This window comes from Pristis pectinata, chromosome 5 (assembly GCF_009764475.1).
Source record: "Pristis pectinata isolate sPriPec2 chromosome 5, sPriPec2.1.pri, whole genome shotgun sequence".
NCBI classification, from domain to species: domain Eukaryota; kingdom Metazoa; phylum Chordata; class Chondrichthyes; order Rhinopristiformes; family Pristidae; genus Pristis; species Pristis pectinata.
The window spans coordinates 109,766,096-109,783,175 of NC_067409.1; the positions used below are offsets into that span (position 1 = coordinate 109,766,096).

Below are 17,080 nucleotides of genomic sequence, written 5' to 3' on the forward strand. Positions count from 1 at the left end.
GAAGCCCACACATCACAGTGAGAGCGTGCAAACTCACAGACAGCACCAGAGGTCTGGATTGAACCCTGGTCACTGGAGTTCCAAGGCTGTGCGATCAAAGTAGAAGAACTGTCCGATCGTGGACATGATGGAATAAGCACTATATTATTAGCCTCCTAGCATGAAAGTGAACCCTGGATGGAAAAAAAAGTTATTTTCTGTCATGGCACAACATCGTCCCTCAGTATTTATGGTAGGAAGGACAATAATTGTCACAGGATTGAAAGATAGTATCCCCAGACGAATGGCACCCACTGGACATCAACGTACACTTCTGTGGTGTGTAACATTTGATGATGCAAACTCTGAAGGAAATGGCAAGGCCCAATTTAATAATTAACCAAGAAATGTGTTTAACTCTCCTGCTATTGCATGACAGGCAGGTTAAACATTTATCTTCATTCCTATGAAACAATAACAGCAAATGATATACAAAAGCCCATGGAGGGAACCACAAGAGGCCGACTATCTGTCTGTTCAGACAGGGTTAGAAAATAATTAAGAGGAAGCATCAAAACCTTAACAAACATAAAGCATGCAGCCCTGTGCTATTTTGTGTTGTGCACCATAGCTTTAAAGGTTGAAACTAGCCTTGGACAGTGTCGCAAGCCAGGCATTAACAAGTCATCAGCTTGCTTGATGGCAATGAAAATGAAAATCTGGATGTGTGTAAACAGCTACACAGTTGTCATCACCCATTTTAGGTCAATGGTAATTACAACCTCTCAACCTGCACGACACAAATTTATCTTGGAGTAAGCGTAAAGAAGGCAAGAGACAAAAGCAACATCAGGTATAGTCTTCACACTTAAAAACATTGCTATTTCATATATTTATATATGTATATTGCACAAAAACATGTGGGCAGGAATACTTTTAAATAAACACCTCTCAAGCAATAAACCATTCCATCTTTAGTTTTGCTGTTCACGTCATCTGAATCCTCATTTTTTTTTCTCTATTAACTCCATCTTTTTGATGTATCAATAACAAATAAAATCATACCTGGCACACCTGGTGGCATTTTCAGATATTTTCCATTAAAATGTTGAATTACTACTTCACATTTCTCAGTGGACTCCATTCTAAATGTATAAAAAGAAAAAGGGGTTGAGTGTTACTTCCCTAATGCATTGACTGACAACATGGAAACAAACATATTGTCCTTTCTTCAGAATATATTTTCGATCCAGAATGGATGAGTGATGTTTCATGACAGCTTTTGTTTTAAATGCAAAGACACTATTGTTTCGAAGCAGTGATGCACCACTGTAATATATTTTGCTAAATTATTCATAATTAACTTTTCTACACTCACAAGGACAAACAACTGCTCCTGGATTCAAGCACAAGCCTGTCTGTCTAGCAGCCTGTTCTGATACATTGGCATGAACAAAGAATATAATAAGTGCATCCATTGGCAAAGTCTGTGATCACTGACCAATTACCAACAGTCACTGTCAATCCATCTGCAAAGTAATTCAAGTACAAGAAGATCTCTTGGGTTACACTAAGAATTAAACAAATTATTTAACTCATTTTCATGCCCCAATTTAAAAGGCTGCTGAAGCATTTGAAAGAGTTCATAAAAGAATAATAAGGACATCGAACAAGGGAGGCTCAAAGAATTCTCTATCTTCATTGATTATAATAGTAGAGAAGGGAATTGAGATGCAACCTTGAGATGTAACATGGTAACAGTTATTGTTATCAATTTCTACCTATTACCTATGTAGATAGTGTAAAAAATAAAAAGTTGGCTTTAATGTAGTAAGCCAAACTAAAATGCTTCACTTTAGCTGTGTCAAAGAAATACTAGGACAAGTGATCTAAAGCTGATCAAAGTGATGGGTTTTGGGCTGGGCCATCAGGGAGGAGATAGGTGAAAATCCAGAGAAGTTTTGGAAGGGGCTTCTCAAGCTTAAGAGTTCAGAACATGAAGGCACAGTTGCAATGGAGGGACAATGAAAACTGGGGAAGCAGAAGAGACCAGAATTTTTGGAAAAATAGGGATCTGTGTGTTGTAGGTCCAAAGGAGATTAGACAGACGAAGAAGGGCTAATCACGGAGGGATCTGAAGACAAAGGTGGAAATTTTACAATTAAAGAATTCCTGGATTGTGAGCCATCAGATCAAAAAAAATACAGAAACACAAGATTAACAGTATTTGATGTACATTAGGATACTGGCAGTAGTTCTGGATGAGCTGAAATCTGTCCAGTGCCACTGGTATAGACATTAATGCTGTTAAGGATAAGGGGTAAAGATCCATTAATCTAACAATTGAAAGAACTGAAGTTTTCATCAGTATTCTTATCTTGCATTGGAACATCTGGAGAAATTATGCTGGAAATTCAAACTGCAGATGTTGAAAATCTGAAATAAAAACAGAAAAAGCTGGAACCACTTAGCAAACAGACAGCATCTGTGAAAAGAGAAACAGTTAACATTTCAGGTCTAGAACCCTTTGTCAGAACTGGGGAAGAGAAATAAGATGGGTGGGGCAAAGGGGATTTCTTTGAAAGGGTGATGGTAGTTAAAGGAACAGTTGAGATTAGACTAAGCTTCTTTTTCTCTGTAATGTGTTGCTAATATTGTATAGTCTGTATAATGTTCTATAGTCTGGAATACTGAGACATGCCCGGCAGGCCAGAATATACGAATTAAAGAAGAGGAAAAAAAGGATCACAAACAAAAATGGACAGATCTCTACAAATCGCTTTCCACTTTTTTATTGTTTTAATTGTGTTCTTTCTTGCATAAATTACGTGTAATTTATGTTTAATCTGTATTTTTCTTGTGAATCCTGCTTATGTGATACTGCATTAAGGGGGCAGTGTACGTGCACCTGTCTACACCAATGGTGCTGAGGTCGAGAGGGTTGAGAGCTTCAAGTTCCTGGGTGTGAGCATCACCAACAACCTGTCCTGGTCAAATCACGTAGATGCCACGGCTAAGAAAGCTCACCAGTGCCTCTACTTCCTCAGGAGGCTAAAGAAATTTGGTTTGTCCCCTTTGACTCTCACCAACTTTTACCGATACACCATTGAAAGCATTCTATCTGGATGCATCACGGCTTGGTACGGCAACTACTCTGCCCAGGACCGCAAGAAGCTGCAGAGAGTTGTGGACACAGCCCAGTGCATCATGGACACCAGCCTCCCCTCCTTGGACTCTGTCTTTACCTCTCGTTGTCTTAGTGTAGCAGCCAGCATAATCAAAGACCCCACCCACCCGGGATATTCTCTCTTCTCTCCTCTTCCATTGGGTAGAAGATACAGGTGCCTGAGGGCACATACCACCAGACTTAAGGACAGCTTCTACCCATGGTGATAAGACTATTGAACGGTTCCCTTGTACAATGAGATGGACTATGACCTCACGATCTACCTTGTTGTTACCTTGCACCTTATTGCACTGCACTTTCTCTGTAGCTGTGACACTTTACTCTGTACTGTTACTGTTTTTACCTGTACTACATCAATGCACTTTGTACTAACTCAATGTAACTGCACGATGTAATGAATTGACCTGTACGATCGGTTTATAAGACAAGCTTTTCACTGTACCTCGGTACAAGTGACAATAATAAACCAATACCAATACCAATACTGCAAGTAAGTTTTTCATTGCACCTGTGCACACGTGTACTTGTGCATATGACAATAAACTCGACTTTGACTTGGACAGAATGAGTTATCTGAAGTTGCAGAATTCAATATTGAATCCAGAAGGCTGCAACATACCCAGATGAAAGACGAGGGTTGTTCCTCAAGCTTGCATTGGGCCTTACCACAGCAGCACAGGAAGTGACAGTCAGAAAGGTCTGAGTGGTTGTGGGATGGTGAATTAAAATGGCAGGCAACTGAAAGTTCAGGGTCACTCCTGTGAACTGAATGCAATCATCCAATATGCATTCGTTCCTCCAATTTGGAGGTGACCAAATTGTGAAGACTGCATGCAGTACACTAGATTGGAAGAAGTGCAAATGAATGACTGCTTCATCTGGAAAGACTGTTCTGGTCCATGAATGGTGGGAATGGATTGTTCTCTGAAAATAGCGACACAGGATGGCAAAGAAGCCATTTGGTGCACTTGCCTTCATTGGTCAGGGCATTGAGTACAGAAGTTGGGGTGTCACGATGCAACTGTACAGGTCTTCTTTGAGACAATATTTGGAGGACTGTGCATGGTTCTGGTTGCTTAGCTATAGGAAGGATGCCATTAAGTTGGAAAGGGTGCAGAAAAAATTCACGAGGATGTTACTGGGACTGGAGAGCTTGAGCTCTAAAGAATGGTGGATAGGCTGGCCCTTTTTTTCCCTGGGGTGTAGGAGGCTGAGGGTTGACCTTTTTGAGGTATACAAAATCCTGAGGGGCATAGATAAGATGGCTCGTCAGTCTTTTTCCCAAGTTTGGTGAGTCTAAAACTTGAGGACATAGATTTAAGATGGGACAGGAAAGGTTTAAAAGGGGCTTGATAAGATAAGACAAGATAAGGTTTCTTTATTAGTCACATGTACATTGAAACACACAGTGAAATGCACCTTTTGCGTAGAATGTTCTGGGGGCAGCCCGCAAGTGTCACCACGCTTCCGGTGCCAACATAACATGCCCACAACTTCCTAACCCGTATGTCTTTGGAATGTGGGAGGAAACCGGAGCACCCAGAGGAAGCCCACGCAGACACGGGGAGAACGTACAAACTCCTTACAGACAGGGGCCAGAATTGAACCCGGATCGCTGGCGCTGTAATAGCGTTACGCTAACCACTACACTAAAAGGGACCTGATGGGAAACTTTTTCACGCAGAAGATAGTGGGTATATGGCATGAGCTGCCAGAGGAAGCTGAGGAAGCATGTACAATTACAACATTTAAAAGATACTTGGACAGGTACATTGACAGAAAAGTTTTAGAGGGATATGGACCAAATACAAGCAAATGGGACTAGCTCGGATAGACAACTTGGTCGGCATGAACAAGTTGGGCCAAAGGGCCTATTTCCATGCTGTATAGCTCTATGATTCTAATGGAAAAGGTGAAAGAACAGTTATTATACCTCATGGGGTTGCATAGGAAAACAAAACTGTGCATAATAGGAAAATGTACAACCATGTTACTTAATGAGGGAGAAAATAAAAAGTCATGCACTGAAACTCACTGTCATGTCAGTCAACTCTAATGGACTGCTTATTGGCTTAATCCATGACAGACACTAATTTTGTGAGTGGCATATCAGTTGCAGCTAGCACTGTTAGAAGTTATGTCTGTGCCTCTTAAAGGAAGACTACTTTTTACTTTCTGTGAACAAAGGACCTGAAGGTTCAAAGGCATCATGCAAGAATATACATCATATTCTTCTTATCCTCCCTGTGACCTGGATGAATGGAATTAATAACAGAGCAGTTAATAATTTGATTAATGCCCAAATAAAGTAATTGAATAAATGTGCATTTAAGACTGGGATAGAAAGGTTGAATATTAAGAAAAATGATCAAAAACTCCTTACTGCCTAATCTTTGGGTCCACAGATGAATCACCAATGAAAAATTAACTGGTCAGAATTAATCTGTACAACCTGTCAGGAGATTAATAACCTTGAGGTTTAACCAATTATCTTTGGAAATTATTGAGAAATTCCACCAAGCTTGACCTCCTTGAAGGTTTTTATAAAGGCTAGTGGCTTCTGTCAGGAGGGTAAGCTAAACTTCATGAGAAGGCAAACAATACACGCCTTCGGAGAGGTTTAAGAGGCCAGGTGGTACCTTTACAACATCCTTTATATTTGAACATAAGTTGCCACACAGCACATTAAAATGCAGGAGGAAAATGATATTGTTGGTAATGTTTATTGCCTTGTCATTGTAAATGTTTTGACATCTTCATTAATATCTCTAAGTTGTAGATATGCTGTTGGTAAAGGAGAGCCACTGGATGTACAAAGATTTCTGGAAGACTTTTAATAAGGTGCTGTTTCATGGTTATTGCATAAATTAAAAGCTCTTGATGTAAGAAGTAACATATTGATGCGAACAGGAGATTGGCTGAATAAAAGGAATCAAGAGCAAAGGGGTCTTTTTCTAGTTGGCATGGTATAACAAGGGGTACGCTGCAAGAATCGGCACTGAGGCCTAAACTTTTTGCTCTTTATATAAATGTCTTGGATGATGGTGAGGTTGCTAAATTTGCTGCTGCTGAAAAAAGTGGGAATAAATTGTGAAGAGGATATAACAATAAGATGGACTATAACAATATCACAATAAGATGGTCTCTTGACCTCACAATCTACCTCGTTATCACCTTGCACCTTATTGTCTGCCTGCACTGCACTTTCTCTGTAGCTGTTACACTTTATTCTGCATTCTGTATCGTTTTACCTTGATGCACTGTGTAATGAATTGTTCTGTATGAACTGTATGCAAGACAAGTTTTTCACTGTTCCTCAGTACAAGAGAGAAAAAATAAACCAATTCCAATATAAGGAAGCTTCAAATTGGGATCCTTATTTGAGAAAGGGTGGAAATGCATTGGAAGCAGTTCAGAGAAGGTTTACCAGACGAATACCTGGAATAGGCAGGTTACCATATGAGGACGGATTGGACAGGCTAGGTTTATATTCATTGGCGTTTAAAAAACCAAGAAGGATTTTGATCAAAACATTCAAGTCCATAGGGATCTTGATGTGGAGAGAAAGGTTTCCCTTGTGGGTGAATCTAGAATGAGGGATTGCTGCTTAAAAATAAGGGCTCACTCATTTAACACAGAGATGAGGTGAGATTTCTTATTGGTATTGGTATTGGTTTATTATTGTCACTTGTACCGAGGTACAGTGAAAAACTTGTCTTGCATACCGATCGTACAGATCAATTCATTACACAGTGCACTTACATTGGGTTAGTACAGAGTACATTGAGGTAGTACAGGTAAAAACAATAACAGTACAGAGTAAAGTGTCACAGCTGCAGAGAAAGTGCAGTGCAATAAGGTGCAAGGTAACAACAAGGTAGATCGTGACGTCAGAGTCCATCTCATTGTATAAGGGAACCGTTGAATAGTCTTATCACAATGGGGTAGAAGCTGTCCCTAAGTCTGGTGGTACGTGCCCTCAGGCTCCTGTATCTTCTACCTGATGGAAGAGGTGAGAAGAGAGAACGACCCGAGTGGGTGGGGTCTTTGATTATGCTGGCTGCTTCACCAAGACAGCGAGAGGTAAAGCCAGAGTCCAAGGAGGGGAGGCTGGTGTCCGTGACGCGCTGGGCTCTGCCCACAACTCTCTGCAGTTTCTTGCGGTCCTGGGCAGAGCAGTTGCCGTACCAAGCCATGACGCATCCAGATAGGATCTCAGAGGGTTGTGGGTCTTTGGACCTTTCTTCCTCAAAGGGCGGTAGAAGCAGAACCTTAGAACATTTTTTTAAAGCAAAAGTAGCAAAGGGTTGAATGATTATAGAGTAGACAAGATTGCAGAGTTGAGGTTACAATCTGATCAGTCATGATTTTACTGAATGGCAGAGTAGGTGTGTGGGGCCGCGTAGCAAATTCTCCTCCTAATTTGTACGGCTGTGAAAACTTTGGGAGACATTTTCTTGAGGGGATTGGCAAACTCCCACCACAACTTCAATGTAAAATCCGCCTAAACCCTGGAGAATTACTCTAAATCACCACAAAGCGTAAAGATAAAAAGGTTTTTGATGAGTTTAAACAGACCTTCTTCAAGAGGTTCAAACATTAATACAGTTTTTGAACTTTAGAGAGTCTGGTGGTAAATTTAGCCATCATGTGGCTAAATTTCTGATCACCCAGTTGTAACATCTTCCTTCACAGGAAGCCCAGTGAAAGGGTGTAAACATTTTTCATTCTGTTGCTCTGGTTTCTGCTGAATTTATCGTCAACAGTCACGAGAACTGTGCAGAAATTCAACCCACAAGCTTGCAATTTGGAATATTAATGCATACATTCAAAGGAGATTTGCAAATGGAAAATAGGCCTCTCAAAAAGTAAATTTGTAAATTCTGACTTCATGAAACTTTGAAAGTCCAGCTAATTCACCCATGATCTAACATTAGACAATGAAGAACAGTACATTGTAATGAAGACAATTAAAATTTCAATCCATAATAAATCTACTGAGCTGCAATCAGCTGTGGGCTTTGCATAAATTAAAGCATTAACACAATTTGTCTGTTCACCATTTTAGCAATGTATTTAAAATGCATTACTACCTCATTAAAATAATTGACAGAGGAATACTACACGGGAAATAGTTGATATTACAGTTTGAATTCAGTAGTCATTTGTCATGGGATCATAAATAGCTGGTCGGAAAATTGGGACAGATACGACTTTCTGTTGAACAGGAACATGACAGATGTGGAGTCAAGGCTTCATTCTCTCATTCTCAGGCAGTTCCCTGGGGTTGATGACTTGCTTCCACTACAGTTCTCTGTCTTCCAAGGTGGCTAACGATTCCAATGTAGAATCTGCTATATCTGCCACAGGTGGAGCTAGTTGGTGGGTCGGTTGTTTTGTATATGCTCCTACTGCTGTTTGTACTTAGTATCACTGTGATACTTGAAGTGCTTGGTGGTTTCCTGGATGCTTCTCTGCTAGTTTGAACAGTCTTGAGCCAGAATTTCCAATGGTCAGAAAGCCTGGTATAATTTTTTGCAAAAAGCATCCATAAGTGCATTCTCTGCCCCTGTGGAAAATCCTTTTCACGACAGAGCTCATAGCACAGTCTTCGTTTTGGGAGTCTGGTGTTGGGCACATTGATGATGAGCATGATCAGAACCTCGATGCTGGGAATGTTAGCCTGGAAAGGACAGTGACATGGGTTTGCCTGTCCTGTCTGTGGACTTATAGGATTTTGCAGAGGCAACCTTGGCGTTACTTCACTTTTGAGATGTGGACCATAAGTTGTCCATGAAGCTGATTCAGACAGAAAGGTGGGGATAACTGCTACTCAACAGCCCTCTCCGGTTTGAGATCGAGTCACAGTCATAGAGTCATACTACATGGAAACGTGTCCTTCAGCGCACTGAATCAGCACTGACCGTCATGCACCAATTTACACCAATCCCATTTTCCCCTCCCCACACTCCTTTCAGCTCTCCTAGATCTGACCACTCACCTACACACTGGGCAAAATTTACAGTGGCCAACTAACATATCAAAGATCTTGGTCTTTGAACACTCCTTTCTTCAGCCAGCTAAAGACTGGCTTGATGCACTGAGAAGGTGCTGCCAAGATAAGGGAAGAGATCCACTTTGACTCTGATCATATCTTGTCAGGTACAAACAGAGACAGAATGTATTTTCACCAAATGCGCAACCATATAAGTAAGGTTTCAATAACTCCTCAAGGTCTTGCAGCTGAAGATTTCCAAGAAAGAATGTGTGAAAGCACAATATGCTGGATTGAATCAGTTTTATGCTTTTCCCTTCCTGTCTCCTTTGGAACTTGATTTTACTTTGCCATGTGGACACTAATTTATGCGCATGCCTAGAGGAGAGTTATCTACTTTCCATCAAGTTCAACTGAAATTCATGGACTCCTGCGTAACAAATTAAAATGCGCCACCACTCAGATCTGCCCACAGCCAGCCTGATCACCTCTGTTGAAATGAGGACAAAAGAATCTGCAGATGCTGGAATCTGGAACAAAACACAGAACACTGGAAGAACTCAGCAGGCCATGCAGTATCGGTGGAGGCACAAGGTGTAAGTCGACATTTCAGGTCGAGATCCTGCGTCAGGACTGAGAATATGAGATTGTAAATTACCACCTGAGTAGTTTACAACCCAGTGGTATCTACATTGAGTTTTCCAATTTCAGGTAATCCACACCCTCTCACTTCATGTTCTTCACCCTTTGTTCATCTCTCCCATCCTTCTCCTCCCAGCTGGTTCCAACTGCTCATCATCCCTGCCCCACCTGGTTCCACGTATCAGCCTCTATCCCACCCCGCTTGTACTGTGACACACTGGCAATCTTTCCTCTTCCCTCTCAGTCCTGATGCAGGGTCTCGACCTGCACCTTTTGTCTCCACAGCCGCTGCCTGACCTGCTGAGTTCTTCCAACGTTCTGCTTTTTTTTTACCTCTGTTGAAATATCCAACAATGGGTAGATCCACATACCACATTTGTAATTTCTTTGCTTCGTCAGGTACCAATAGATATGACTTAAGTATTTCCTCACTGTTTAAAATTAACTCTAAACTGCAAACAACCTCACAAGATGAAGCCAGAGATTCTGAATACTGAATTGAGTTGTTGACAGGCATCTGTACAAAAGGTTGCCTAAAATTTTTTTTTAAATCTTCAATGAAAATGTTAGGATTAATTTTGTTCCAACTTCCTTTTGGATAATCTCTCTTTACTACTTCTCCAGGAGAAGTTGACATGCCAATGAATGGTGGCAGGCCAATTCCTTAAGTATGAGAACAAACAGGTCTGAGATTATTCCCTCAGTGCTCCAATTCAAGCGACAGAAACGGCAGGAAGATCTATGTCAATTAGCCTAACTCCTGCTATTGGAAAATGCTGGAATCCCATTATTAAGAAAATAGTAGCAGAAAATGCAGAATATCATTGTACAATTTAGCAGAGTCAACATGATTTTCTGTCAAACACAAATTTTTGCTTCACCAAGACAGCGAGAGGTAAAGACAGAGTCCAAGGAGGGGAGGTGTCCGTGACGCGCTGGGCTGTGCCCACAACTCTCTGCAGTTTCTTGCGGTCCTGGGCAGAGCAGTTGCCGTACCAAGCCATGATGCATCCAGATAGGATCTCAGAGGGTTGTGGGTCTTTGGACCTTTCTTCCTCAAAGGGCGGTAGAAGAAGAACCTTAGAATATTTTTTAAGGCAGAAGTAGCAAAGGGTTGAACGCTTATAGAGTAGACAAGATTGCAGGGTTGAGGTTACAATCTGATCAGTCATGATTTTACTGAATGGCAGAGTAGGTGTGTTGCTTTCAAAGGTATCAAGTCCTTTGTGGATATAATTTGCAGGGAAGATGGAAGGGAACCAGTAGGCGTACTTGCTTAGTTGAAGGGGCTGAGAATATTGTAGCTAGATTTGCAGATACAAAGATAGATGAGAAAGCAACTTGTGAGGACATAAGCCTAGAACTTGGATTTCACCTTTTTCGTTTGCTATATTCATTGCTACGCCCCGCGCTTATCGTGAATTGGATTCCTAGCTAAAAATCATGAAATCAACCAAAGAGTGCTTGCAACTGTGTTGGGGTGTGCGTGTGTGTGTGTGGGGGGGGAGGGGTTACACGTAGAAATATTTTCTAAAGAGGAACCTGCATATGTCATGATAGGAACAAATCCAATTTAGTACAGCTACTGACCCATAGAGCAGCACACTCAATGGATGTCTTGGAGGAAACAGCGAAATGCAGAACATAAGGAACAGAAGCATCTGACCCCTTGTGCTTGCTCCCTATTTAATAAGGTCCTGGCTGATCTTTTATTTCAGCACCACTTTCCCACAATAACACCATATCCCTTGATTTAGCCTTCTCTTGAACATATCATAGGTAGAGAGTTCCAAAGATTCAACATCTTCTGGGTGAAGAATTTCTTTCTCATCTCAGTCTGAATGGCTGAACTCTTATTTTAAGGCTGTCTCTCCTGATTCTAGAAAAATCAACATTGCACCTATCCTGTCAGGCCCCTTAAGGGTTTTGTCTGTTTCAATTTAAACTCAAAAGAGAACAGGCTTAATTTCTCTTCATATGATAAACGGACTCTCCCAAGAATCACGTCCTCCCTTTATCACAAATATATTCTTCTTAGGTAGGGAAACAACAACTGAACATAATATTCCAGATGCAGTCTCACCAGGGCCCTGGATAACTGGAGCATTCCCTCAGCTGCAGGCATGAAGGGACTGTTGTTATTAATTCAATGTGACACTGAAGACCTTGTGCAGGAGATGGATGCCAGGTCAGATGCCCAAAGTGCCAGGAAGGCAAGAGATGTGCCTGGGATTTTGTCAGACTGGAGTGATAATCCCCCCCAAGTATGGAGAAATGATGGAAGAAACTTCATGACCTTAAAAGATGAGCTCTGGACCAACAAAACTACCGCTCTTTAAGGCTGGCACTTTGTCAGACAGAGACACACCCAAACTCGCTCCATTGACATGCCTTGTACTTTTCACTCTTTTCCACACCACTCTCCACCGTCGCAACACCACGGACATTCTATCTATTCCACCAACCACAAAAGGTGTCCCAAAGGGACAATTAGGAAAGGGCGACTCAGTGGCCTTCATGACCTCTATTAAGGCAAAAGCATCAAGGAGCAGGAGGGAAGCCACCCTCTGTGCATGACCTTTATAGAGGAGATCACCTTGCAACTACATGGTAGGCAGACCGCCCTGAGAGCAAGTACAATCTACAATCTGCCAGGTGCACTCACTATCGATGTTTCATTGTGATCTCAACATCCCTTTTTGATTTGATTAAAAGCAGATGCCTTCATTACAGTCCATGCTGGGGCATCTTCAGATAGGTATTGTAACAGCAATCCTGATGAAGGGTCTCAGCCCGAAACGTTGACTGTTCACTTCCCTCCATAGGTGTTGCCTGACCTGCTGAGTTCCTCCACCATTTTGTGTGTTGGGACAAATTTGAATCTCTTCTGCTGAGGCCAAAAACTGTAGGTGCTGGAAATCGGCATCAAGAGGGCATGCTGGGAGCACTTAGCAGGTCAGGGAGCAAGAACGGAGAGAGACAGTTGACATTTCGGGAAAGGTTCTTCACCAGAAATGTCAACTTTGTTTCTCTGCCCTCTGATGCCACTTGACCTGTTGGGTACTGCCGGCATTCTCTGCTTCCACTGTGTGCTGGACATCAGGGTAGACCAATAGCTTCCATCTCCCAAGGAGGACATAGAACAGGAAGGGATTATGAAGGATTGGGATGTTGATGACGATTCAGATCAGGAAGATCCACAGGGCACGAATGGGCTGCCATCTGTCACTGAGGTAACTGGTGTGGGGACTCACTGAACAATCGGTTACATAAGAACATAAAAAGTAGGAGCAGGAGGAGGCCATCTGGCCCGTCGAGCCTGCACCGCCATTCAATAAGATCGTGGCTGATCCGACCGTGGACTCAGCTCCACCTATCTGCCTTTTCCCCATAACCCGTAATTCCCCCACTATGCAAAAATCTATCTAACTGTGTCTTAAATATATTTAATGAGGTAGCCTTGACTGCTTCCTTGGGCAGAGAATTCCACAGATTCATTCCTCTCCGGCAAAAGCAGTTCCTCCTCATCTCTGTCCTAAGTCTACTCCCCCGAATCATGAGGCTTTGTCCCCTAGTTCTAGTCTCACCTACCAGTGGAAACAACTTTCCTGCCTCTCTTTTATCTATCCCTTTCATAATTTTATGCGTTTCTATAAGCTCTCCTCTCATTCTTCTGAATTCCAGTGAGTATAGCACCATGCGACTCAATCTCTCCTCACAGGCTAACCCCCTCATCTCTGGAATCAACCTGATGAACCTCCTCTGCACCACCGCCAAAGCCAGTGCATCTTTCCTCAAGTAAGGAGACCAGAACTGCAGTACTCCAGGTGCGGTCTCACCAGTTCTGTGCATTCCCACTGCTCCAGAGGTGTCAGGCGAGAACTATAACTGCGAGGCTGCGAGGATGCATAGTGAAATGGTTAACAAGCTGTCAGGCCTGCCTTGAAGCTCCCACATGAGCCAGGGGTCCATGACCTCTGCTCGGGAGATGATGCACATATCTTTGCAAGAGCTCAGCAGCAATCCTGTCACACAGCACCACCTGGTGCAGATGTCAGCTGCTGCTGAGTCACAGAGAGAGGTCACACATACTCTTTCTGTTTCTGTACAGTCTCACGCTGATTCAGCGATAGTTCCGGCCCCTGCCATATGGGAACAGTTTGAAGGTCTAAAGGAACAGCAACATGCCAGGGAGCAGTTTGATATGCTCTGCATCGAGCAGCGAGACACCATTAATGAGCATATCGTTGCTCATTAATAGGGATGCAAACTTTGAGCTGCTTGCTGTTCTCCAGGAGTGAAAAGATCCTGCATGCGAGTAATTAGCTGTTGTGCATGAATGCAGAGATGCTGCACATGAGGAGATTGTTCTCCTGCTTGAACAGAGAGATGTTACGTTCGCAGATTCCTCTCCTGCAGGAGATATGACAGGTGGGAACTGGTCTCCTTTCTGCAGGAGCAGTGACATGAACTCCCTTCCGACTCACACCCCCTTCATCATGAGCAGAGCCCTGCTCAAATAGTGCAGAGATCTGACTCCAAGAAGAGTGAAAGACTGCAAGAATCAGATTACAATCAAATCAATCATGATCTCGTTAAATGACAAAGCAGGCTTGAGGGGCTGGACGCTGCTAATTCACATGTTGTAACCAGACCACCATGATTTGGGGTCTGCCAGCCACCTGAGCTCTGGACCTGGAGATTGAAGCACTTAGAGGAGAAAGTTGAGTGCCAGTAGAATGCAATCTCATTGCCTACCAAGTTCTCTGAGAGGCTGCCTGGTGTGGGTTTAAGCCACTGATATCTCCCCTTGTGGGGGCACTAATTGACCTCGCTGAAGAGCCATCGCAGACTGCGCCTTCAGTCGGACCATGGCTACAGTCTGAACCTGGCCTGGCCCATCAAGACCCTGGGTCAAGGCCATTTGTGCAGACTCAATGGGAAAGGAAACTGGAACAATGTTTCAGCAGACAGATTGCAGCTACAGAGGAAATACAGTGACAATAGCTAGAGGGCATGCATTTAAGGTGAGAGGGGGTAGGATCAGAACAGACGTGAGGGGTACTTTTTTTTACTGGGAGAGCGGTGGATGCCTGGAATGCGTTGCCTGATAGGGTGGTGGAGGCAAATTCATTGGGGACTTTCAAGAAGGGCTTGGATGGGCACATGTATGAGAGGAAAATAGAGGGATATGGGCATTCTGTAGGTAGGAGGGATTAGCTATGTCGGCACAACATTGTGGGCCGAAGGGCCTGTTCTGTGCTGTACTGTTCTATGTTCTATGTAATCCAGATACAAGGTTGTGAAACAGACTAGGGTGTTATGGTTCAGACCCAATGTATTATTTAATTTTATGCTGTTATAAGCAATGCTGAACACACAAATGTTGCTCAGATGCATCCACCTTTATAGAAAATCACATTGTTCGCTGAACAGGGATAAGTAACACTGACATAGCGGCTGATGGCATTGTTGCAGGTCCTGCCACGCCTGACTCACAAGGTTGCTGAAGGCGTATTGCCATATTCATTCAATGGATGATTCAGTGGTGACAACCAAATGAATGACAGCCGCTAATTGCTGAAGAACATTGGTTTTAGCACATTCTCTAAATTTTACAAGGTGCCGAAGCAGCCTGCATTGAGGTCATGTGCTTGGATCATGTCTCCCAATGTCACTATAATGTCTCTTTAAATAATTAGAAAAGGTCAAACTAGTGCAACACGCTCCTAGTTATACTGTCACTGGCCAACAAAGTCCACATGATACACCTCTGAGTGCCAATTTACATCAGTAGAAGGGCAGTGATTATTGCACACGTGGTGGTGTCATTGCACATAAACCAGATTCAAGAAAACTGTTCGGCAGACTGCACCAAAGTATGCAGTTCAATTTCCCAAGCTATGTGAGTTTACCAGGAAATACGAGCATTCTTACCGACATGTGAATTAGGAGCAGGTGTGGGTCTCCCAGTCCCTCAAACCTGGTCCGTCATTCAATAAAGCCATGGCTGATCTGATTGTAAACACAACTTTGCATTCCTGTTTATCTGCATTAACCTTTCACCCTCATGCTTATCAAGGATCTATTTACCTCTGCCTTGAAAATATTCTAAGATTGTGCTTCTGCTGACCTTTGAGGAAGGGAGTTCAAAAGACTCATGAGGGATATGGACCACGTGCAGGCAGAAGAGATTAGGTGTCATGAGTTTGATTAGTTCAGCACAACATCTTGGGGCAAAGGGCCTGTTCCTGTGCTCTGCTGTTTGTTCTATAGCCTGAGCCTACTGAATGGTGGAGCAAGCTTCAAGGGCTTTATGGCCTAATTCTGTTCCTATCTCTGATGTACGCATTCCGATCAGATGACATCAATGCCATCCCCAACTCTGTCTTCATTAGGTTTCATTCACAAGCGATTTCTAGGAAGAACATTGAATAGCAATCAAGATTGGCAAACTGGGGACCTTCACTACCATTATAGTTGAGAATGAAAAAGTCAGCAAAAATTCAGAAAATCTACATTGTAGTTTCAAAGATAGATAATTAATAAGTTAATATTTCTTACCATAGACTCGTTTTGTAATGACATATGTGTTAGTGAATTCAAGTTTAAGCAGCTATTTAAAATCAGGTTCTATCCCATCTAAATGCAACTATTTGCTAAGTGCTAGATACAGGAGTACAAAGCAATGGGCAAAAATTTAGACATCTATGTCCTCAACATGCAGATATGCACAACTGTCAACCAATGTCAGTGTTGTCTTGTTGGAGAGCCCCAAGACAGTTTCTATCCTTCTAGGTACTAAACCAGGCTATCGTAGGAAGCATTCACTTTCTAAATTACAAGCATAGATTGGAAGATATGTGCTGAGTTCACCAACCTCAGTCAAGGTGGTAATGGGGTACCTCAATTTACCACCTGTGATCATTCAGTTTTGTAACTGGAAATCTCAAGTGCTGTGGAACAAGTCAACTTCTTCAGAAAAAAGTAAAGGAAAAACTGGAACTGCTCAGAGTAGAAATATACACAAGTTCCTACATTATAAAAATACACTTTGTGATACTATTATGTTCCTGCAAGTATTGTATGCTGAAACAAAATCAATGTAAGGCTTACTTTGAAAAAAGATTATCACACGCGAGCTCCTCTATTAGTTTTTTTTTGAGAGTTTAACTATATAATGTCAATTGCAGCTGAATGAAGAATACCCTCATTTTCTATTAGACTTTCTCAATTAGTTGATCTGAAATTCCAGCAGATGTTCCAGTAATGTGGCA

General features: G+C 42.4%; 1 protein-coding gene across 11 annotated transcripts in view; it reads right to left on the bottom strand.

The window, feature by feature from the left end:
* The window catches only part of LOC127570293 (RNA-binding motif, single-stranded-interacting protein 3), a 950,275-nt gene that overhangs the window by 182,442 nt on the left and 750,753 nt on the right, over nt 1-17,080 (bottom strand). For all 11 annotated transcript variants that reach the window (XM_052015693.1, XM_052015696.1, XM_052015698.1 and 8 more), the window contains one exon: nt 1,045-1,124. In XM_052015693.1, coding sequence (XP_051871653.1) covers nt 1,045-1,124 — 80 coding nt within the window. The remainder of the gene's footprint in view (nt 1-1,044; nt 1,125-17,080) is intronic.